Source organism: Castor canadensis, chromosome 12 (assembly GCF_047511655.1).
Source record: "Castor canadensis chromosome 12, mCasCan1.hap1v2, whole genome shotgun sequence".
Lineage (NCBI taxonomy): Eukaryota > Metazoa > Chordata > Mammalia > Rodentia > Castoridae > Castor > Castor canadensis.
The window spans coordinates 111503272-111529110 of record NC_133397.1 but is presented as its reverse complement, the minus strand read 5'-3'; the positions used below and the strand labels follow the sequence as shown (position 1 = coordinate 111529110).

At 35.4% G+C, this 25839-nt stretch overlaps 1 protein-coding gene across 7 annotated transcripts in view; it reads right to left on the bottom strand.

The window, feature by feature from the left end:
- St7l (suppression of tumorigenicity 7 like) overlaps positions 1-25839 on the bottom strand; it is a 77618-nt gene that overhangs the window by 32519 nt on the left and 19260 nt on the right. For 5 of the 7 annotated variants that reach the window (XM_074050757.1, XM_074050761.1, XM_074050759.1 and 2 more), the window contains exons 7-11: positions 20652-20806; positions 18500-18597; positions 18108-18222; positions 15781-15853; positions 14598-14700 (exon numbers count right to left, since the gene is read on the bottom strand). In XM_074050757.1, coding sequence (XP_073906858.1) covers positions 14598-14700; positions 15781-15853; positions 18108-18222; positions 18500-18597; positions 20652-20806 — 544 coding nt within the window. Of the gene's footprint in view, positions 1-574; positions 656-12502; positions 12559-14597; positions 14701-15780; positions 15854-18107; positions 18223-18499; positions 18598-20651; positions 20807-25839 lie in introns of all 7 variants that reach the window. The other 2 variants (XM_020156573.2, XM_074050763.1) reach the window with 2 other exon arrangements.

The following is a 25839-nucleotide window of genomic DNA, read 5'->3' as shown; positions in this document are numbered from 1 at the left end:
CCTGAAGAAAACTGTTTAATTCTTAAACCAGCTCTTTTCTATTAGAACTCTGCTTTATTTTACAGACAGAAAAGATATATCAAATATCATTTTCAATGAGTGTTAGAATGCAGAGTTTTAAATGAAACCACAACATGGTATTTAGTATTTTGGTAACTCTATAGCAAATGTAAACAATGATATTCCGTTTACCACTACTCAGTAAACTAAAAGAAAATATCAATTTGGTATGGCAAGAAAATATTTTTTTGAACAGCAACAATATACCAACATTTTCACTATTTAATAATCTAAGTGTCAATGCAGGTGGTAAACACATATGGCATGCTTATTAAGAAATTTTAATTCAGGATTTTATATCCTAAAAATGTTTGCTTTTTAAAAATTTTTATCTTTTGTTTTTTGAGACAAGGTCTTGCTATGTAGCCCAGACTGGCCTTGAACTCACAATTCTCCTGCCTCAGCCTCCTGAATGATGAGATTACAGGTGTGTGCCACCATGCCTGTCTCTATTTCATTATTTTTAAAAATGTTCCTTATATTACTTTATCTTTTATTATCATGTCCTACTTACCAGAAAATGTCCTTTTCAAGTTGGATTTTAAGCAAAGTGAGTTTTCAGTTTCTACTTTGACACTGAAATAAAACTTGGCCCCTAAAATATAAGAATTTCAGCTTAAGAAAAATGCATTTAATGAGCTCAAGGTGTAGCTCAGTGGTAGAGTGTGTATTCCACATACACAAAGCCCTGGCTCCAATCCCAGAACAAAGCAAAAGTATTTAAAATAAGTTATAGGTTTATTATTTATTTTATCTCCTTCAGAAACTGCTGTGTAGGAATTTCTGCTATCCAGCATAGGTAGTAAGTTACTGTACAACAGAAACCCTATTTTTCATATTCTACGGCAGAAGCTAAAAAAAATTACACTACCCAAAACAGGCACTAAAATAGTTATTCACTGAGTTAATCTGATAAACACAGCTAAAATGTCTTCAAACTTATTTTTTAGTACTTACAAATATATATATCTTTTTGGCTGTACTAGGGTTTGAACTCAGGGCCTCATGTTTGCTAGGCAAACACTCTACCACTTGAGTCACACCCTTAACCCTTTTTTGCTTTGGTTATTTTTTTCAGATAGGGTCTTGCTAACTTTTTGCCAGGGCTGGCCTTGAACTGAGATCCTCCAGATCTCTGCCTTCTGAGTAGCTAGGATTATAGCTATGAGTCACCAAGCTGGCTACTTAAAAGATATTTTCTAGCTCTCTGGGCAAACTAAAACTAAACAAAAACAAGCAACAACAATAACAAACAAACAAACAAAAAACCCTGCTACCCAGATTTTACTTTCTAAGAAGAATATGAAAGGTTAAAAACTGAAGGGTGAGCCTGGGTACAGTAGCAAGACAAAGAGAGCAGACAGAGAGACAGACAGCAGGGAAAAGGAGAGGGAGAGGGAGAGATCAGGGATTGGAAAATGACTAGGCTCTTGTCAGGTGGAGAAGAGACTGAGCATATGTACAATGGTGATGAGATATGACCAATCCAGAGAACAGTGACACTGGAGATGAAAAGCAGAGCAGAAGTGGCAAGGAGTAAGGCTGGAAGTAGATACTGGGCCCAGACTGTGAAGAGCTCCTATATGTATAACTAAGGAGTTGGTCCTTACCCTATGGGCAACAGAGTAAGTCGAGGTCTTTAAGCAAGTTAAGATTAACTAGTTAGGTAAGGAACTCTGGCAACAACCAGAGTGGAGGTGGCTGATGGCAGGGACACCAGTGAGGAATCTGTTTTAGTAGTCCATACAAGAAATGTGTGGAATATGAGATGATTTCTGTTATCTATATGTTTAGAAATGCATAGAAAATGTCTGGCATTTATAATGCATACCTGTAATTTCAGCACTCTGGGAGGCCGAGGCAGGAGAATCTGGAGTTCATGGCCAAGCTGAACTACACAGTAACCTTGTCTAACAAAAAAAAAAAAAAGAAGAAAAGAAAAGAAATGTCTGGCAATACATACACTAAACAGAAATTGTGGTTGTTTCAGAGAACTAGAGTTGGGAAGGAAGAAAAGGGGGTATGGTTTACTTTATAAACTTTGGAAGTACCTGAATTTTTTAAAAAGTACCCATTACTTTTACAACAATAATATATTTTTGGAAATACAGGTAGTGAAGCCAGAGATTTGGAAGTTATCAGCAAATAAAATACAGTTGAAGACATAAACCAAAGTTGGTTTATCTAGTATGTGCTGCAGGACCCTGCATATTACCTCTGAATAACCCTACTGTTATATCTATAATAAATGAGAAGTTGCTTAGGACAAAATTAGTTTTCAACTAATAAGCAAAGGACTAATAGCTACTTTAGTCCCTTACTAACAAAAATTAAAGCTACTCTGGAAGTTTTTATTAAAAATACATAATTATGTATGGTCAGATGGTTTCTTTTTTTTTTTGGTGCTTGGTATCAAACCTGGGGTCTCATGCATGGATGGTTTCTTTTATGAATCTAAAATCATACCTATGCTCACTCAAAATCACTTTAATTTTGAACTGCTTTGATCTTTATAATTTATCTTTAGATTACTTTTTTCTATTACTTTGTAAATCTTATGACAGCTTTTGACCAAAAGCAATATAATTCTGACCTGAAGTAATGATAATGCCTTATAATCTTCCTCTTAAAAGCAGAAGTTAAAAGAAAAACCTCTCTGAAGACATCTGAAATTAAGGTACTTTGCTCTTGATCAGTCATGCACACAAAGAACCAATTTATCTCTGCAATTAGTGTTCTCAGTGCACATTCTATGAGATTGGACAGGCAGGCTGAAAGCAAAGAGTCTGTGTGGATTTGTATTGGGGGAAGACTAACGATGATTCCCAGACAGAAAGCAAACAGAATTGCTATGTGAATAAAGCAAGGAAACACTATCTAACAGGCTCCAGAGTAAGGGAAAAGAGACCTTATACAAAAGAGGAAAGGAAGGGAGGCTAGAAATGTATTTGCCATTAGAAAACTCCTTTCCACATCATGGACAGAGCCACACCTCAAGAGATAAGCACTTTATATTTCAACTATCTTCCTAGGGCACACTACAACATAATGGAAAGGCAAAGGTCTCATTGTGTTGTAAGTTTGGATCATAGATTCAACACCATTTCCTGTTTCTCCTTTACTTCTGTGAAGCCACTGAGAATCTCAATTCAGTGCCTGTTTCCCTCTTATGTTTTAATATATGCCACCAATATAGGAAGTTTAGCTAATGAAATGTAAGCTTGCAGCTAAAGAGGTACTATCTCCTATAGCAGATAAAACTCACAATATCCTATAGGTTCAATTTCTGATCAATCAGAAATATCTTCTATGTATGAGTTTGTTTTTAAAACTTCCCTTGCACTTATAAAAGTTTCCAGGTGTGGTCTGCTTTCTTGGCAACACAACACTAAAAACATTTTTACTCTAAAATAAGAAATAACAACTTTAAAAGGCTACAGGTGTCACATTCTGAAATATGTACTCAACATACAGAGATTTAACTTTTGTTATTATTTTGTTTTTTGTGCTCTTTTTGCTTATTTATTTATATATTTTCGTAGGGCTGGGGTTTGAACTTAGGGCTTCCCACTTGCCAAGCAGAAACTCTACCAATTGAGCACACCTCCAGTCCAATTTTGCTCTGGTTATTCTGGAGATGGGGCTCACAAATTATTTGCCCAGGCTGGCCTTGAACTGCAGTCCTCCTGATCTCCGCTTCTCAAGTAACTAGGATTACAGGTGTGAGCCACCCATACCCAGGCTATGTTCTATTTTTCTCTTGCCCCAAGGCTTTCTTCTATAAGGCACAAATAAATTGTCCTTGGAGTGTTAGTTAGTTAATTGCTAACTATCTCAATATGTTCATCTTCACACCATCTGAACAAAAGAATTCCCAAACCTTACACATTCTAAGGCTGTAAGTACTAAACTAATAGTCAAAAGAAAAAGAGTACACACTGAAACAGCTCATTTAGAATAAGACAACAGTTACAAAAATAAAGAGATGACCAACATGGTAATCAGAAGGCACAATACTTTTACAGTGCTTTCCATGACAAGTCAGATTCTTCTTTATTAAATTCTGTGTAATTTAAAATGCACAGACCTTATGCAGTTCAATGAGTTTTAAGAAAGGTAGACCAGTAATGGATAAAGCAAACCTCAGAGCATCTCCATCACCACAAAGTTCCCCTTCCTGCTAATTACCCACTGAGGCAAGTGCTGCTCTAATTTCTATCACCACAGTTCACTGTCTCCTTTCCTTGAACCTCTCATCAATGGAATCACATTCAGTGTGCACTAGTTTCTGCATTGTATTTCTGAGTTTCATCCATGTTTTGCTTGTATCACCAGTCCTCTTTTCAATTTCTGAACACACCCCACTCTATTATAATTTGCTTATCCAGTCAATAGATGGGCATTTGGGTTGTTTCCACTTGGGGCCATATGGATAAAGCCTCTATGAACATCAAGGCCAGGTCTTTTTGTGGACATGAGCACAATGGTGCATGCCTGATCCCAGCACTTGGAAGGCAGGAAAATCTTGGGCAAGATCCTTTCTAAAAGAGAGAGAGAGAGAGAGAGAGAGGAAGAGAGGGGGAGTCGGGGGAGAGGGGGAGAGAGAGAGGGAGATGGGGGGGTGGGGGGGAGAGGGGGAGAGAGAGAGAGGGAGGCAGAGAGGGGGGAAGAGATGGGAAGGGGGAAGAGAGGGAGAGGGGGAGAGAGAGAGGAGGAGAGAGGAAGGGTGAGAGGGAGAGAGGGAGAGGGAGGGAGGAGAGAGCTAAAGAGGGAGAGAGGGAGAGGGGGAAGGGAGAGAGAGGGGGAGAGAGAGGAAAAGGGACAGGGGGGAGAGGAAGAAAGGGAGAGAGAAATAGGTTCAAGGTCAAAATTTAAGAGGGGGCTAAAAATCTACATTAAAGTTGGACTTTACTGTTGCGAATGATGTGTAAATTGTCATAGTAAGAACAATGGCATCTATAATCACTGACATTCATGGATTTAACATTTACAATTGCAGTTATCTATGGGAGTGCTAAACATTCATGACTTATAACAGACATCATTTTGCCAAGGCACAAATTAGGACAGTGTTCTGTGGCTTGTGCATACATGTGAGTAATTTACCTAACGAAACTCAAAATTAAAATGCAGAAACAGTACAAACTGAATAATTCCAGCAATATGAAGTTCCAGAAAAGGCGAAAAGTGATCTATGGTGGTAGAAATTCACACAGTGTTTGCCTCATGTGATTGGGGTGGGTATAGACAGGAAAGGAGAACTTTCTGGGGTTCTGAAATACTCTGAGGCTTATACACACATGTAACTTACCTAGTGAATAAGCCTGGCAGACTCTTCAATGCTATGTGTCAGCAAGGCTTATGGCTCATTTTCAGGTTTAGATTTCCTCGGTGAAATTACATGTGACAATGGTAGTTTAAAATGTGGTGGTTTGGGGCGGGGGTGGGGGGTGTGTGTGGAGAAATGACCCAAACAGTGTACGCACATGTGAATAAATGAATAATTTTTAAAAAATGTGGAGGTTCACAACCATGCTGGGCATGCTAATCAAGAACATCATGGCAAACAGGGCGCCAATTGCTCATGACTGCAATCCTACCTATTTGGAAGGCGGAGGTGGGGAAGGTGGCAGTTCTAGGCCAGCCCAAGGTGAAAAAGAAAGTTTGTGAGACCCCCATATCAACAGGAAAAAGCTGGGTGGGATGGTCTGCGCCTGTCATCCCAGCAATGGCAGGAAGCATAAATAGGAGGATTGCAGTCCAGACCAGCCTGGGCAAAAAAAAAAAGACCCTAGATGGGCTCTGGTCGCTCATGCCTATAATCCTAGCTACTCAGGAGGCAGAGACCAGGAGGATCATGGTTCGAAGCCAGCCCAGACATATAGTTCAAGAGCCCCTATCTTGAAAAAACCTATCACAAAAAAGAGCTGGTGGAGTGGTTCAAGGGGTAGGCCCTGAGTTCAAATCTCAGTGCCACAAAAACAAACAAAAAAAAGTGAGACACCCCCCCCCATCTCCAAAAATAACCAGAGCAAAAAGGACTGGAGGCATGGCTCAAACCTAGCAAGCATAAAGCCCTGAGTTCAAACCCTAGTACCATTAAAGGGGAAGAAAAAAAACTATCAATGGCTTACTTTAACAATAATTTACTTGTCTGTCTGTTTTTGAGACAAGGTCTTGCTTTGTAGCTCAGGCTGGCCCTGAGCTAGAGATTCTCCTGCTTTAGCTCCCCAAGTCCTGGGATCATAAACACGCACTGCCACCTTTGACTATAATCTTAAAGAATATGCTGGAGGTGTGGCTCAAGTGGCAGAATGCCTGCCTAGCAAGTGCAAGGCCCTGAGTTCAAACCCCAGCATCTCAAAAAGAAAAAAGAATATGATATAACAAAAAGACAGATGGAATTAACTTCTATAACAAAAAAAATATGGGGCTGGAGATACAGTTCAATAGTACAACACTTTGTCAGAACTGCCCCCCGCCAAAAAAAACCTAAAAATGTACAAAGGATATTTTCCTAAAGAAGATACGCAATTGGCCAGTAACACACTTAATGTAAACTTCACATAACGTCAAATATAACTGGTCACTAGGGAAGAACAAAACAAAACCATGAGATACCACTTCACGCCCACTAGGATAACTATAAGCAAAAAGACAGTGACAAGTGCTGGGAAACACATAGAGAACTCGAAACCCTCAAACACTGCTGATGGGAATATCAAAAAGCAGTTTTTCAACCTCTAAACAAAATTAAACATGGAATTACTACATAATCTGTCAATTCCACCCCTGGGTATATGCAAGAAAAGTGAAAATGTATGCTCATACATATGAAGATCCATAGCAGCATTATAAATAACAGTCAAAAAATGGAACCAACCCAAATGCTCATCAACTCAACTGATGAATAAACAAACTGTGACACTCCCATACAATGGAATAGTATTCAGCCATAAAAAGAAATGAAGTGTGAATACATTATGCTATTATGCTAAGTTAAAGAAGTCAGATACAAAAGGCCACAACTATATGAGCTCCTTAACATGAACGATCCGAAATAAGTTCATGAAGACAGACAGTAAATGAATGGTTGTCAGGACCAGACACAGGAAAAATGGGAAGTGGCTACTAACAGCACAGGGTTTCTTTCTGGGATAACCAATTCATTATGGAATTAGATGGTGGTAATGATTTTACAACCTTATGAATATATTACAAACAGTAATAGAGGCAGTGATTCTGATCAAAGTACAATATGTGTATGTATGGAATTATCACAATGAAACCCCTGTGTACAATTAACGTATGCTAATAAAATTTTTTTAAGTCCACTGAATTGTATACTTCAGAAGAGTGAGTTTTATAGTCCATGAATTCTCTTAAAAAATAAACTACTTGATGGTAGATGGAAAATAAAGAGTATGACACTAAAATGAATTAAACATGATAGTTAAAATATTTTGAATACACAAAATGTTTTTTTACTAAAAATCAAACATCTGACTATTCCTGAAGTAGCTAAATGAAGATCTTTTTCTTGCTTAGTGACTTGCAAAAAGTCTGTTGAAGTAAAACCGTAGGTAGGTAATGAAGAACAAGTTAAAACTCACAAAAACATGATGTTCTAATTCTTTTTTTACTGTAGTGCTATCCTGGTTTCACTGAAATTCATTCAGTAGAACAAAAACAGACAATATAAATGAAATACCTAAAAGCAAATTCAGAGCCTAAAGAGATTTATGTGACCTTTCTCTATTGCACTTCTAATAGTTTCCAGCTTTAATAAATTGCACAGCACAAGACTGACGACAGCCATTCCTTCTGTAGGTATGTGGAAAGGTGCCAAGAAAATCCATGCAAAAACAACTTTATCCTTTGTCATTTTACTGCCAAGATTCACATGACCACTTCACAAATTTGCATAGTAAGTCAGTACAAAATACTAAAATATATGTTTATCACAACACACAGTTGAAATTTAAGGAAGAAATCCCTAAAGCCTTTATGTTTGCTTGCCTCCAGGTGAGAGTCAGGAATAGAGCTCATAACAACAAAGTGAGAGAGAGAGAGAGAGAGAGAGAGAGAGAGAGAGAGAGTGTAAAAGAGACAGACAGAGAGAACTGTACATACATTACCACTTGTAAAGCATTAGCAAAAACAGCCACACATTCCAGAGCTCTCTCAGAGCATTATTATTATTTAAGCCCTCTTAAATAATTAAGTGGGATATCATTCAAGTTGTTGGAACTGAAAATTTCTCCAAAAAGCCTCAATAATTATCTTGTTTGGTAGTACTCAGCTTACAGTGTCTATCCACAAACAAGAATTGAAGCTTATAGCACCACTTTACTTAGCTGAATATTCTGAGAGTTGAATTATCTTTGATATTTAGTTGAAAGGAAATAATTTCTACCTGTAAGTAAAAATGATATTAAAATGTTAAGGTATGTGAACAATTTTATTAAAGGTGAATTTTACATATGACAAAATTCACTATTGTAAGTATGTAAGTTGATGGCTTGTTTGGGTTTGGTTTGGTTTGGTTTTGGCCTTTTGAGACAGGGTCTCACTCTGTAGCTTAGGCTGGTCTTGAACTCTCAGTCCTCCTGCCTTCACCTCCCAAATGCTGGGATAACAGGTGTGTGCCACCACACCCTGCCCAGATTGATGGTTTTTTAGTAAACTTACACAGTTGTGCAACCATCACCATCACCATAAAAAAAGTTCTCTCATGCCTTTTGACAGTCAACTCCCACTCTCCTCCAGCTTGAGGAACCACTGACCTGCTTTTTGTATCTACAGTTTTAGCTTTTAATTTTTTTAAAGGAATTTCACATAGAATCTACAACATATAGTCTGTGGTCACTAGTTTTTTTCACTGGACATAAAACTTTTGAAGTATCATCATGCTGTTGCATGCACTAATAGCTTGTGCTTTTTTGGTGCTGAGTAGTGTTCTGTTATAAAGGTACACCATAGTTTACTTATTCATTCAATTATCTCAGTTGTTTTTGGCTATTGTGAATGATACTGCTATGATCATTTGCATACAAAATTGTTGGTTGAGATCAAGTGAAATATATTTTCATTGTTCTTAGGTAAATAACTAGGAATGGAATTGATGGGTCACATGTAAGTATATATTTAACTGCAAAACTGTTTCCCAAAGTAGCAATTCTATTTTACATGTAGTTTCCTCAAGCTAATACTTGATATTGTCAGAATTAGTGAGTATAGCCAGTCTAGCAGATATGAAATAGTATCATATTATGGTTTAAATTTGTATTTATCTAGTGACTAATGTTGCTGAGTATCTTGTCAAGTGCTTGTTACCACTCATATGTCTTTGGTAAAATTACTATTCAAATATCTTGTTCATGTATTAACAGAGTTGTTTACCCTCTTACTGCAAGAGTTCTTTATATATTCTTTGCCAGGCATGGTGGTGCACACCTGTAATGCTAGCACTTGGAAGATGAGGCAGAAGACTATGTAGCTTAGGCTACATAGCGAAAAACAAAAGATCTTTTATACATTCTGGATACAAGTCCTTTAACAACCACGTGACTCACAAGTATTTTCTCTGTCTTTTCATTTTCCTATGATGCCTTTTCAGGAGCAAAAAGTTTTTAATTTTGAAGAAGTCTGACTTATCAATTTTTCTTCTATGGATCATGCTTTTGAAAAAATCTTTGCCTAACCCAAGGTCACAAAGATTTTCTTCTGTTTACTTCAAAAATTTTATAATTTCATATCTTATATAACCTGCTTTGAGTTCATTTTTAGATATGGTATGAGGGAAGGATCTAGATGTTTTATTTGTTTGTTTTGGCATATAGATTCTCAATTGTTCCAACACTATTTGTTAGAAAGACTATCCTTTTTCCATTGAATTGCCTTAGAAACCTTGCTGATCGATTTTAAATATGGGAGTTCATTTTAGGACTCTATATTTTCTTCCACTGACCTATATTTCTATCTTTATGTTAATATTATACTATCTTAATTACTATAGCTTTAAAATGTACTGAACTCCAGTAGGGTAAGTTCTCCAGTCTTCTTTTTCTTTCTCAAAATTGTTTTATGAATTCTAGGTTCTTTGCATTTCCACACAAATTTTAGGATAATCTTGTCAATTTTATAAACAAACTTGAGTGGATTTTGATAAGAACTGTATCTTAATAATATTGAGTCTTCCAATCCATAAATACCATGTATATCTCTATTTATTTGGGTCTTCTGTAGTTTTCGCTCAGAATTGTTTTTGCAGCCTCCCTGCCTCTCTCTTTCTCTCTCGTGTGTGTGTGTGTGTGTGTGTGTGTGTGTGTGTGTGTATAAGCTAAAAAAAGGTATCCAGTATTACAGATTTTCTACAGCAGATTCAATCTGGGTATTACTATACCCAGATTGCTCCTATCAAGCAATTTAACTTTATAATTAGGGAAATGCTTGGCACTGCCTCTACACATAAGCCCCCAACAGTTTTATGATGGAGGGGTGAATTTAACTAGGCTATATCGTAAGAACTTTTATAAAATGTACCCTCAGTACAATAATAGTATGATTAAAAATAAAATAAATAAATACATATCATTATCATTGTTTCTACTGAGAAAACACTTTGCATGAGATGGGTTTAGAAGCAGAAAACAAGTCCACAACTACAGGGAGCAGATAAACTATATTTCTTATTTTGAGTGGAAATTAAACAAAAAAATGTGGACATCTTAGTGGTGTGTTTAAATAGTTGCAATTAATGACTGCTGGTGATCTTCTCAACATACCATGGATAATTACAGTAACAACAAATACTTCTATAACATTTTCTGTTACAGCACTTTGAAGACAGGGATTCCTTTAACTTCATCATAATTCTATGAAGTAGAGAATATCATCTTCATTTTACACAAGAGGAAACATAGGTCCAGAGAAGTTAAATGATTTGGCCAAAGTCCATCAGCTAGGAGCTAGTGGAGCGCCAGTAGTTTGGTTGCAGAATCCATTCTCTTAACTACTCTGCAGCATAAGAGAGCAGAAGACTTCATTTAAAAGTATTTACAGACTTCTGCTTCCACTAATGAAAGACTGGGTAATTCAGATCAACCATCCCAGACAAACAGAAAAGCTGAACAGTTATTTTTTAAATCTAATTGAATACATAAGAATTAAGAAAGCATAAAGAATTATCATAAAGGCCATAGTTCAAAGACAGAAACCCAGAGAAGTAAGCCACAGCTGGGGTTTATTTTACTGTAGGATCTGTCAACCCTTCATAAGGTAAGTTAAGAGGCTGTTGAGACTTTTTGGAAGTTTCATAAAACTGGGGAAGGGTGACAAGGCTTGTCATTAGTGACAACTCTAGCAACACTCCAAAGATGGAACTGAGACCATGAAAGGTTCCACCCTAGTGAAAAGCATGAGTCAGAGATAAACTATAACTTCACTGACTGGAACTCAGTTTCAAGACTTCTGGTTGGTCCAGAAAACATTAATCTCTTGAGCTTAAAGTGATTAAAGGGTCCTGTACTTCTCCCAGGCATCTAAGAGCAAAGAAAAACCTATCTGGAGGAAGATAATAATTACAATTTTTTAAACAAATATTTGGCATACAGTCAAAACTAGGCACAAAAGAAAGCAAGACAAACATGATGCAAAAGAAAAACCACGTAATAGAAACAGATACACAGAACTGCCAGGTATTGGAATTGTCAGAGAAAATACTTATAAGATAACTATCTTAAACTATTTTCAGAGATAAAAGAGCATATTTAAAATTTTGGCAGAGAACTAGAAATTACAAATGACACAGAGATATGAAAAATAAGCAAAAATTTCAAGACTAAAAATGTCTGAAAGGGGTAAAATCATAGAGAATGTATGCTCTTACCACAGTATAAGTATGCTAAAATTATTAATAAAAACATCATCTTTGGGCTTGAGTGAAAGGTCAAGTGGTAGAACTTGCCTAAAGTCACACAATCAAAAAAAAAAAAAAAAAACCCAAAACATATTATCTTTGTATATTTGGAAATTAAGAAGCTGTGAGCTTGGGATGTAGCTCAATGGCAGGACACATGCTTAGCATGAGAGACACCCTGGTTCAAGAACCAGCACACACACACACACACACACACACACCCCAAAGAAATCTCTAGATGGAATAAATATAACTCTCAATCAAAGAAGTCATAATGGAAATTAGAAAATATTTTGAGCTAAATTATATAAAAATATTGCTGTTGTTAAAATCATGCTTTCAGAGATTTCTAGACTTAACTCAATATAGTAGAAAGGAAGCAGTCTGAAAATTAAGGACTTAAGTACCTATGTGAAAAGACACAGGAAATAAAAAATAATGAAATAAACCCAAACCAGGTTAAAGGAAGGCAATAAAAAACAGAAATGAATGAACGAGAGAACAAATAATAAAAGGACTCACAAAGTCAGAGCTTGGTCTTTGCAAAGATTAGTAAGATAGCAATATCCCTGGGGAATCTAATCAAGGAAAAAAATGTAGCCAATGTTACAAATTTTAAAATTGAGGGGTTTGTTTTCTATGTTTTTACTACACTGAAGATAACTTCGGAAAATCCATTCTCCAGTCATGAAAATGTACTGTGATAACTTTCTTTTCCATAGTGGAAACACTTATTTATAGTTATCAAAATAGTGAATAAAAAAAACACCTTTGAAACCTGAAAAAAAAAAAAAAAAAAAAGGTGCTGGAGGTGTGGCTCAAGTGATAAGAGCACTTGCCTAGCAAGCACAAGACCCTGAGTTCAAACCCAAGTACTGCCAAAAATAAAAAGATTTTATGTCATTATGGCAATAAATTTGAAATGTCCTACAAACTAATTATTAGAAATATATAAATTATGAAAAACCAAAACAAGAACAAAAAATTTTGAGTTATGAAATGATTTTTTAAAAATTGTATTGTAATGAAATTATTAAAGGAAAGAAATTCGTAGGTCACAGCTTCTCAAGAAGAAAACTCCAGAATCAGATGGCTTTACCAACCAGCAAACTCTAATAATCATGAGGTAGAAATAAATCTAATTTTATATAAATTATTCCAGTGAATAAAAAGAGAGAGACCACTCTTTTTAACTCATTTATAAAACCAGCAAGTATAGAACAAAAATATAAAGAAAAAAAATGAACATAATTAATGCTCAAATAGTGGTTACTTCTAGGTAGGAGAGAAGAGGATGTAACTGGGAAAGGGTAGGCAGCTGGGCTTCTGAGGTTGGCAATATTCTGTTTTCTACCTCAGAGGTAGTTCCCCAACATATGCTTTATATTAAATCATTAAAATGCACATTTCTCTTTTGTACACTTTGCTGCATGTGTATTATAATCTAATTTAAGAATTTAAATTTGTAGAAGCAGTATCATTCAGTAAGAGAATGCCATAAATATTTGTTGACTCTCATTCTAGGATTTCAGTAATTTTTTTTTTTTTATTTTTGCAGTGCTGGGGATCAAACCCAGGGACTTACATACACTAGCAAGCACTCTACTGCTACTCAGCCCTAGAGTTCAGTAATTTTCTTTTTCTTGAGATGGGGTCTCGCTATGCAGCCCAGGCTGGCCTCAAACTTGTGATCCTCCTCCCTCAGTCTCCCCAGTGCTGGGATTACAAGCATGGACTCTCATGCCCAGTTTCAGTAACTTACTAAGTCATATCTTCACTGACTTGAACAGCTTACAACTTCCCCTTCTTGAAGATTTTTCTCTTATAGATAAATCTCCTTACTGTCTACTAGCTTCCAAGTTCCATTAACATACATAGTAGTATCAATTGCTATAATTATATTTTGTAGTAAGGGTATCTGTTCTTGACTACTCTATATTTCTTAACATGGAACATCGTTTACAGAACCCAAATTTTAAAATTGGGTTTGGTTGTTTAGATATTTGGGTGATAAACACAAAGATTAGCAATATAAAGACAAACAAAACAGATAATTTCATCTGGGACTAAATAAGCATCAGATCAGCAGTTTTTCTATCATTGATTATTTTAATCTATTTGTCTTCGGTGAACTTGCCCTAGTTCAAGATGCAGGCATCTCTCTAGATAAAGCTTTTACAGTAACAAGATATTTGACTTAGTGATCTGAAACATAAATTACCTTCTATTGAGATCAAGTCTTTTGATTGACTGTTCTCTAAAACTATAATAAAAAACAGGTAAATTGGACTGTGATGTCTTTCAGTGGTAGAGTGATTGCCCAGCATATATATGATACTGGGTTTAATCCCCATATCATTGTTTAAAAACAAAAATCACTAAGTGAACACAGTTCAAATTTTCTTTTGTCAGCAGTTACAAGTCTTAGTGAACTACTGCTCCAACTCACCTTTCTAAATACCTTTTAATATCCCCTTTCAGGTGAACAGTGAGTGTTAGAATGTAGCAAACCAATTCCATTCTGACCCAAATTATGGCAGCTAGAACTTTTGTCTACACTCTGTCATCAATTTGATAAACTTTTATAAAATAGTATTTTCATCATAAAATTTCTCACTTTTGGAACATGAGGATTAAATTCCACAGCTCTATGGATTGCTTCCACAGCATTAATTTCTGCTGTGCTTAATCCTCTTCTGGAGGCTGTTTCTGGAGAGAATCTGTAAGAAAAATCACAAAATGAAGAAATGAACATACCAAAAAAAAAAAAAAAAAAAAAAGAAAAAAATGATACAGTAGAGTTCCCTGAATCAAAGAGGTTTCTACTAATTACTAACTACTAAAAATAAAAGTAAAGCCTCTATTCAACAAATAAAATAAGGAAGCAAAAGGAATGGGAATTTTCAACAAGGTAAAGAAAGCCTTTGGAAAGAGTCCATTGAAGGCACACCTTGGGAAAGTGACAGAGCAAGAAATGCTACACAGGAACAACCAGAGAATTTCATGAAGCAGAAGCCTATTGTTATTGAGTTTTTAGCCAAGAGGAAACATACTATGAATATTCACTCTAACTTATATTAAGGCACACTATTCTAAGGTTAAATGGGCACCATTGGGTTGGTTTCTGATTTTTTTTTTTTTGAGACGGATCTCACCATTGCACCTAGACAGTTTCTGAGTATCTTCTGCTGAATAAAAAAAATTCATGAGGGACAGTCAAAAGCATAAGCAAAGCAGAATACTCAATTATAATCTAAGAATAGACAACAATGACACCTACTTCCCTACCACATACTTTATCATTATCATACTAGTTACTATTTATTGCGTATATTTTCTTTCTATACATTGCTTTAGATACTTAACATATATAATCCTCACACAACCACCCTACAGTAGTATTCTCATTTCATAGATGAGGGACTCCAAAGTCTACAGTCCTATGGCTAGTACATAGTAAGAGTGTGAAATTAAATCCCAGCTTACTTATCTCTACAAACCTCTTCTCTTTCCACTTCACACAGTGAGAAGCCTCAAAGCCACAAAAGTTCAAGGGTCACTCATAAGGAAGAAAGAGGAAAGAACATTGTTTAAAGTCAGTGGAGGAGCCAGGCATGATGGTGCAGACCTGTAATCCCAGAATTTGGGAAGCTGAGGCAAAAGGATCACAAGTTTGAGGCCAGCCTGGGCTACACAGCGAGATCTGTCTCCAAATAAATAAATAAATAAATGATGAAGGAAAAACACAGTATTGAATTTACCAGTCTTTCCAAATTATTTGTGGTTTCATAACTACTTACTTATCTGAAACAGTCCTTGTTTTCAACAGTGCTGCTGTATAACAGATTGCTGCTGACTTTGGAAGGCTTATATCTGTAATAATAATTTTCAATTCAGGTAAGAATTATAAAAAATGTCTTAAGATAATTTTTCATAAGAATAATTCATAGTACAAATTCAACAGATGCAATACAGTAAATAGACACTCCTGGACACATAACTGGAAGACCTGAGTTTGAATCTTGATTCCTCTGTTTGCTGGTTATGCATCCTTGAGCTAGTAACAACTTCTTTGATCTCAGTTTCCTCTTCTCAAAATAGAGAATGGTATTTTCTGGCAGAGATTAAATTATGTCTGTGAAAGCCCTCTGCACAATGGTGACAAGTGCTCCACAAATGTTTATAATAATCTGCTTACAGTAAGACTACTCAGGGGAAAGGCCACAGTACAGCTAGAACCATGTAAAAACTCTAACTATTCATAAAGAAACACTAAGATTAGAAAAAAATTATAATATTTAACTACTGTTAAATACAGATGATCCAAACAAGGATGATTTTTTTTCTATAAATTTTTACATTTTCTACATTTTCTTAAAAGATTACTTTTTATTAAAAAAATTAATCTGGGACTATAAACAAAATAATTATTTTAAAAGAATGGCTAAAATAGTGCTATCAAGAGAGTAAACCCAAAGAACTAATGTTTTCAATTCTGCAGTCAATGGAGAACTAAGAAATTAAATTTGCTTTTGATGACTTCGGGACTCTAGGAGATAAAAACTGAGACTCGTGAAAACTGAAAACACAGAAGTATATCAAGTTAGATAGGCTTTATTAGTTTTAGCTAGTTTTATTTTTAGTGAATCAGATCCTATTCTGATTTTTTTATATTCATTCCCTAAACTTATTTGGCACAAATATCATAAGCAGACCATGCACCCAGTAAGTCACATATGGAAAGAATTTCTTACAAACTTCTCCATGAGCATACATAATTCTGAAGGACTACCTAAGAGATCCAGATGTTTAAAAGAAACAAACTTCTCTTTCCAAGTATAACACATTTCAAACTTTCCAAGTCATGAGGATTCTCAGCTAATAGGTTGGAACCCAGAGCAGGACAACTGTGAGTAAGTGATTTCTTCCATTGTTGGTGAAAGATAGCATCGGAAACATTACGTTGTTAGGAAGTTTTCAGCTTAGGGTTAAAAGCTGATGTCTTACTCTGAATGAGGAGAAAGTCTATGTGTCTTTAAATTTTTCCCAACTCCATTTACAGTAAGCTGCATTGTTATAATGTAGCTAAAATATATTGAATTATCGTCATGGAAGGACCAGTGAACAAAGAAAATGGGATACCTGGGTTTAAGTTCAGACTTGCCACTTACTGGCTGGAAAATGTTATCCAATATTTAACCTTCTTAAACCCCTTTCATAATTTAGTAACTGAAAAGAGTGAAAATACTTGTTCTACGACCTTGCATGTTCATTATAAGGATCAGATAAGATTATAAGTAACTCTGTAACTAAAAGCCAATGTGAAAATGTTATTTTGAATAATTACTGTTAAGCAACTTCTGTTACCCTTCATTGACACTTCAGAATAAATGAGGTGCCTAAATTATAAATAAAATAATAAGTGATAAATAAATAAATGTACAGCACGTACACTTTTCCAGTTATCTCACCTAAAAAGCTATCTTCAATGTATCTACTGTTCAATTCTCTATACATTCCACTAAATTGGAACTCCTGTAGGTCTAAATCCACATCTTCTAATTCACCATTGTATTCCAAGTGCCTCATTCATATTAGATATTCAATTAACAAAGAAATAAAAAAAATTGGCAGTACTGCTTAAATCAGGTCCTTAAGTTTGCTAGGCAGGTGCTCTACATTTGAGACATGCCTCCAGCCCTTTTGTTTTAGTTGTTTTTCAGATGGGTGTCTTGTATTTTTGCCTGGGGCTGGCCTTGAACCATAATCTTCCTGGGTTCTCCAGTAGTTGCCACCATGACCGGCAAGATTTTTTTTTTTTTTTTTTTTTGTGTTACTGGGGTTTGAACTCAGGGCTTTGTGCTTTCAAGGCAGGCGCTCTACTAGTTGAGCAATCCCTCCAGCCTAAGAAATAAATCTTTATAGAAGAAAAGCTCCTCCTTGCAGCCTTTGCTACCAAAAGTCCAGATAAAGAAGACATTTAATAGCAACTTGTAGCTGCATATATTAAATACTGACTGGTAAGAATAGAAAGAAAATTAGAGAAACATTAGAACAGGATCATATTTATGAATACATAATTGAAAAGAGAAAAACCATGCTATCAACTAAGATGAATACAACTCACCATCATATTTTGCTAGGACTGCTTGAACATCAGCATAGGCCTGTAATTCTAAAAGTGATTCTAAGAGATTTTCATGGATGTTCAACATGGTAAGAGGAGGAAATTCTTTCATCAACTGTATATTAAAAGGAAAAAATAACTGAAATCATAACAGGAACTCAACAGAGCTGAACAAGATTGACCAAAGAATAAATTCTTTTTCTTCTTTACAAAACTGTAGAGACCCTCCCAAATCTTTACATACATATACATATATCCTATTATAAAAATTAAACTAAAAAATTTTAAATGATTAAAAATAATTATTCTGCATTAAAATAACTGGCAACCTAAACCACATTTTTAGTTTGGGGAATAATAACTATAATAGTTCAGTTATCAAATGTACTTACCTCTCTCATTATTTTCACTGCTTCTCTTATTCTTCCTAATTTTCTTGCACACATTGCCAATCTTCTTTTAATATATACCAGTACATTGGTATCTCTCCCTATTTAGAAAAACAAAAAAAGACTCAATTATCAATTTTATATTATGGCCTGCTCTTTCATTAATATGTTATTTATTTATTTAATTTGCTTACCCTGGAAGATTGAATTAAAGTTAAATTGTGTCAGAATGGAAGAATATTAATGACTGCTAAAGTTAGTTGATGAATATTGAATGGGAGTGCCCTCAATTTTATGTATGCTTTCTATATGAAAAGCTTAAAATAGAGGACTGGAGGCATGGCTCAAATGGTAGAGTACCTACCCTGAGTTCAAGCACAAAGCCCTGAGTTCAAACCCCAGTACTACCAAAAAAATCTTAAAATATATGTTGAATTTATTTTTGCCTCTAATAGTAATCTGAATATATTATACATAAGCAATTTGTGTGTAAATGATTAGTTCATTTTAATATTAACAGAATATAAATGCTTATGTTAATAGGAAGATATAACATTAGTCTATTATTTTAATTTTCTGCATAAATAATCTAAAATTTTAATAATCTCTATTTTTCTCTATTATTTTAATTGAAAGACTTTAAATTTCCAAAACAAAATTTCCATGACTAGTATGAACTTTTCTTAACAGCTAGTAACTAACAAACTACAAAATTGCTTCTAATAAAATTCTGCAACATAACCATATTTGATATTATATAAGGACAAACAGCATGACTTTTTACAGGTATAATTTCATTAGTTCCAGGCTGCAAAATTAACCATTCCCACAGTAGTTTGCAGCATGCATTAATAAAGTATACTGCATAGTACTTAACTCAGAGAGACAATATTATCAAATTTTAGTTTCTAGAAACAAGACTAAGAGTTTAACCCCAACAGATAATGCATTATGTTAACATATTTCAATTTATTCCCTACTATCTGGTCATAAAAAATACCAAGAAACACCAGCATTGCGGATTCTAACATCTCTGGTAAAAGTGTCTCAATCATAACCACAAGAGCATCTCTAGAAATGGGGGAAGTGTCAGTCGCTATGACTCATCTGATTCCAAACACATAGGACAAAAATCAACCAAAGAAAGAACCAGGGCCACATATGAGCTTGGATTTTGTGCTAAGAATCAGATGGTGTAAAAGAAAACACTCCCAAGAGGATCATGAGGCCATCCTGGGGTACATAGCAAGACCCTGTCTCCAAGAAAAAAAAAAAAGAAAGGAAGAGAGGAGGGCGGGTGGAGGAAAGAACCACCTGTTGGCACTATATACAGATACAGATACTATATCACAGTCTGGACAGCAAAAAAAAAAAAAAAAAGTGATGTGCCTGAGCTGGGGCAGTAGCTCAGGAGTAGAATGCTTGCCTAGTATGTGAGAGGCCCTGGGTTCAATCCTCAGCAGTGAAAAAAAAAAGTGCCTCTACTATTCTTTTGAGTAGGATGAGGACAACAGTAAAGGTAGTACTTACTACAAATGGAAGGAGCTTCTCAGTACTAATTATCATCATTAGAGGGCACCTGGGAATCCTAAACATTTTTTAATTGTTTCTCTAAGGACCAGCCCAATTCTTTTTTTTTATGCAACTGGGGCTTGAACTCAGGGCTTCACACTTGTATTAAGCTTGCAAAGCAGCTACTCTACTGCTTGAGCCACATCTTCAGTCCAGTTTGCTCTGGTTATTTTGGGATGGGGTCTCATGAACTATTGCCCTGGCCTTGAACCTCCATCCTCCCAATCTCAGCCTCCCAAGTAGCTAAGATTACAGGTGTGAGCCACTGGTACCTGGCTACCAGTCCAATTCTTGCATGAAATAAACTGCTCAGTATTAGAAGAGCATAATTTCTTCTCAATAATCAGAGCAGATCTATTCCCTGCCACAAGCCTTCTGGCTAGTACATATTTCTGCCTTGCTGGCTTGTAGGTAGTAATAGACAAAAGATAACTAATCAATCAATCATCTCTTATAAAAATTAGCTAACCTCTAAGTATTAAGTTAGCTAATCTAGTATTTTAACTACTATTTTGTTGTTTAAAAATAAAACAGCCAATTACAGAAGCTAAAAGACAGTAAAAACCAGTTCAAATCTGCTTACTCAGTTGAGCTTCATGCTGAGGACTTTGGTGCTGGCATTGCTGTGACCGTCTATAAATGGCTTCTCCTGCTCTGAGCGCCTGTTTAAATAACCTTTCAGCATCTACAATAGTTGTTGCTTCCTCCTCTGCCAGTAGAACATATGCAGTGGCACAGCTACAAAGAAAGGAAGGAAGGCAATTTCAAGTACAATGGTAAATAAAGCAAGAGTTTCTTTTGGGTGTCCCTCTGCTCACACCATGTTTCCCTCAACCTCACCTACACTTTCTATCTTACAAGTAAAAAATTACTTCAATTAATATTTTAACTTACGTTCATTAGGTCTAATCCTACAAGTTTCCCCCCTCTCATCTTTCTCTTCCAATCTTTATTTTCTGTCTTTTAAATTTCTATCTCCACTTTCTGTCTGTGTTTTCTTTTTGTAGAAGAGGAGAGAAAAAAAAGACATGTAAAAAATTGTCTGAAAGTAGTTCCAGGGACCATGCACTCCCGTGGTCATTCCTGCTCTTTGTTACTAATGTTTTGTAACTGTATGGCATGTAGGCAGCTATGAGAGTGAAGACTAGGAAAACTAGACATCTTTCACACCTGATCAGAAATCAGAAACATTCCAGCACTAGATCTCTTCCCTAGACCTGAGTATTGCCTCTCAATATGACCCTTGGGCTTATCCATAGTAGTGTGAAGTGTGACTTTCCTTAGTCTGAATTCCAGTCCTTCCTCTCATATGCCTATATTCACACCTTGCAGCCATGTTTACTTCAAATTTTCTTTTCTTTTCCCTACTAAAATACAGAGATTTTTCTTTGTATATTTTAAGACAAACAGTTGGCTAATAAACTAATTCTTGGTTTGGGGGGAAAAGAGAAACAAAAGTTTTCCTTCCATTTCCAGAAAAAACAAGTGCATTTGTTCTGAGTCAGTGTCTTAGCTCTGTTTATCTAGCCTGCATTTTCCAGCGTTCTAACGAGTAGCCACATGAAGTTACTGAGCATTTGAACTGTGGGTAGGATGAATTGAGATGTGATGCAAATGCACATCAAATTTTGAAGACTAGGAAAACGTAAGATACTCCATTAATAGTTTTTCTTTAAAAATACTGATTGTATGTTAAAATATAATCTTAACACTTTTAATACAATAAAACATTCAAATTTTTTTATACTTTTTAAATGTGGCTACTAGAAAATTTAAATTACATATATGGTTCACATATAATTCAATTAAATAGTGCTTATTTCTCTAATCAAGAAGGAAGAAATTATTGATAAAAGTATAAGGGCAGGTATGAAACAAAAGTGATAGTAAAATGGCTATCCTTCTCACCTGCAATCCCAGCACTCTGGAGGCTGAGGTAGGAGGATCAAGGCCAGCCTGAGCTGGGATATATGGCAAGAATCTGCCTCAAAAAAAAAAAAGAAAAAAAGAAAAAAATAGCTACCATCAATTACAATCAAGAAGGTTTTTTTTCAGATACAGAAGTGTAAATCACACCATTTAGACATCCTTCCAATAATACTGTAAATAAAAGTATATAATTATTTACTACTTAACAAAGATTTCTCCAATACATTATATAAGATTTTCCTGAAACATTTATATATATATATTCCTTTCATTCTTCCATTGAATGGTCTTGGCACCTTTGCCAAAAATCAACTGACCAGCCAGGCATGGTGGTGCACATCTGTAATTCCAGCACTTGGGAGGTTAAGGCAGAAGGCTCAAGTATTCAAGGCCAGTCTTAGTTACATAAAGAGATCCTGTCTCAAAAGAAAACTGACCATAGATGTAGGGGCTTATTTACTAATTCTCAACTGGAATCCATGGATCTGGATGTCTATGTTTGATTTAATTACTAGTAGCTTTCTTATAAGTTTTAAAATTGGGAAGTGTGAGTCCTACAACTTTGTCTTTTTTTTTCAGGATTGTTTTTGGCTATTAGAGTCTCTTGCAAATTCACATGAATTTTAGGATCTGTTTGTCCATTTCTGCAAAAATAGCAAATTACAGTTTTGATAGCAATCATGATCAACATAGGACAGCACTGACATCTTAATGAAATCTATGTTGTCTGATCCAGAAACAGAGGTTATTGTTCCACTTATTTAGGGCTTTATCTGAACAACGTTTTATAGTATACAAGTCTTGCAACCCTTTGGTTAAATGTATCCCAAAGTATTTTAATACTTGTGATGCTATTATAAATGGAATTGTTTTCTTAATCTCCTTTTCAACTTGCTTATTCCAAGTACACAGACATACAGCTAGTGTTTATGTGCTCAGCTTGTCTCTTGCAACATTATTGAACTAAGTCTTTAGCTCTAATAGGCTTTGCATGCGTATCTTCTTTGAGGTTTTCTACATATAAGATCATGTCATCTTGGGCTGGGATGTAGCTTTAGTGGTAGAACACCTACCTGGCAAGCACAAGACCCTGAATTCAAATTCTAGTACTGTCACACACACACACACAAAATCATGCTATCTGTGTATAGAGATAGCTTTACTTCTTCCTTTCCAATTTGGATGCCATTTTTTTTTCTTTTTCCTGACCAACTTTCCTGGCTAGAACACCTCTAGTACAATGTCCGGTAGAAATGGTACAAGCAGACATCCTTCCCTTATTCTTGATTTTAGATGGAAAGCTTTCAGTCTTTCATCATTATGCACGTAATTAGATGCTCTCTATCAGGTTGAGAAAGGTTTCTTACAATCTTGATTTTTTTAGTTTTTTTATCATAAAATGATGTTAGATTTTGTCTAGTACCTTTTCTGAACTAGTTGAGATAATCCTGTGGGGTTTTTCCTTTGTTCTATTAAAGTGATATTTTACATTAACTGATTTTCAAATATTTTTATCATGAAAGGGTATTGAATTTTGTCAGATTCTGTTTCTACATCAAGTTAAGATAATCATGCGGTTTCTGTCCTTCCTTCTGTCAATGTGGTATATTACACTGATCAACTTTTGTATGTTGAACCATATGTATACATGTATACATATATATATATATATATATATATATATATATACTACTTTCAAATGCTGCCAGATTTGGTGTGCTAGAATTTCGGTTTGGGCCATTATTTCATTAAATATTATTCCTGCACCTCTCTCTCTCTCTCTCTCTTCTGGGACTCCCATTATGTACAGGTTTTGATGGTGTCCCACAGGTCTCTTAGTCATTTCTATCTCTTTATTCCTTTATTTTTTCTTGCTCCTTAGACTAGGTAATCTCAGTTGACCAATCATGTTTGCTGATTCTTCTACCTGCTCAAATCTGTTACTGAACTCCTAGAATTACACTTTTCAATTCTAGAATTTCTACTTAGTTTCTTTTTAAAAATTATTTCTTTCTCTTTATTGGCATTCTTTAATGATGAGACATCACCATGGTTCTTTTTCTAAGGTTTTCTGACCTTTTTGAACATATTTAAAATAGCTGATTTAAAGTCTATTAAGGCTAGATGTGGTGGAGCACACCTATAATCCCAGCTACTTGGGAGGTGAAAATAGGAAGATTATGATTCAAGGTCAGCCTGGGTAAAAGTATGAGACTCTAATCTTAAAAAACAAACTAAATACAAAAGGACTAAAGACATGGCTCAAGTGGTAGAGCATTTTCACGAGGCCCAGAGGTCAATCCCTAATACCACCAAAAAAAAAAAAAAAAAGTCTATAAAGTTCAAACTCTAAGGGGTTGGAGGCATGCTCAAGTGGAAGAGTGCCTGCTGAGCAAGTAAGAGGCCCTGACTTCAAACTCTGGCACTGACAAAAATAATCTACAATTCCTCAGGGGAAGTTATGACTAATTTCTTTTCTTTCCTCTGTATGAATTTTTTTTTTGATTCTTTGCATGATTTTTAAATTTTTTTGAAAACTAGAAAATTTGAATACTATATTCTGGCAACTTTAATAATAGGATTTTTTTTCTATTCCCTTTGTGGTTTCTGCTTGTTGTAGTTTTTTATTTTGTGACTTTCCTCAACCAACTTTATAAATCTGAATAAATCTTTCCAAATGGGTGTGTGTGTGTGTGTGCGCGCGCGCGCGCGCGTGCTGGAGCACACCTTCAACATTTAGCCCATTTGCTCTGCCTTAGCCTTCATTAGGAAATGAAGGCTTGTACACAATATGAAGATTCGCCAGACATGAAAGTTTAAGGCATTTTCAAATCTTTTTCTGAGCATGTGCCCAATTCTGGCCAAGTGTGGGGCCTTTGAGAGTCCCAGGAATATGTGGGAGCTTTTCAAAACTCTTATTCCCCAAAATGTCTCATTCCCTAGCCTTCCTTGTAAACTTTCTGGTTTGTCTACTTTTTGCCCCAACCATTATCCCCTTGCCTTAGACAGCACTGGCTAATAATACATTTCCTTTTCACCAAATGTTGATTCAGTCCTGAGACAACTTCCAGTTAGCTAAAATAAAGGCAAGCCTTTTGAGCTTGTTCTTCAGGAAGCCACCATCCAAGCAAAAATAAGCAGCTATTCTGCTTCCTCTGGCACTAGGAAGCTATACTTGGAATGTGGACTATTGTATTCAAGGCTACTGCTAAGTAGAGAGTGGGGAACTGGGCCAGGGTAACACAAAGCTCTCTTACAGAAATGTAGGTGTTCTTTCTCCCTTGATTAAGCAGTCAGAAGATTACTGTAAACTTTTCTTTTAGAGTTTAATGAAGTTGATTATGATAGTTCTTGTCAGTTTAACCACTGGTTTTGAGGTTTACTACTTTATCATTTTTGTTCTACCTTGGTACAGTCTTCTAAATAAGGACAAGGGGACTTCCAGGGGAAACTAAATTCACATTTCTTAAGTGATCCCAAATGGGTCTACATCTTTACCCTTGGCATTTAGTATGTAACAGATTAACATTTATTGATCTGTCCGATTTAAATAATGACTCAAGACTGTACATTTTGTTTTCTCAAAATATGAAGATGATACAAAGAGCTATAAAAATAAATGCTGCTAGCATGAAAAAATTAAGCTGACAGAGTATTATTTTACTTATTTTGAATCCTCTTCCTATGCCTTCAAGCCCATTAGCAATTAAAGTTCCCAGGACTGAATGAATGCTTTAAATGAATGACTTTAATGAAAAACAAACTAAAACAATGGCACAAGTATTTTAGTACACTTTTAACTATTAAGTATTATCACCATTCTCCATTAGTATTCTCCATTT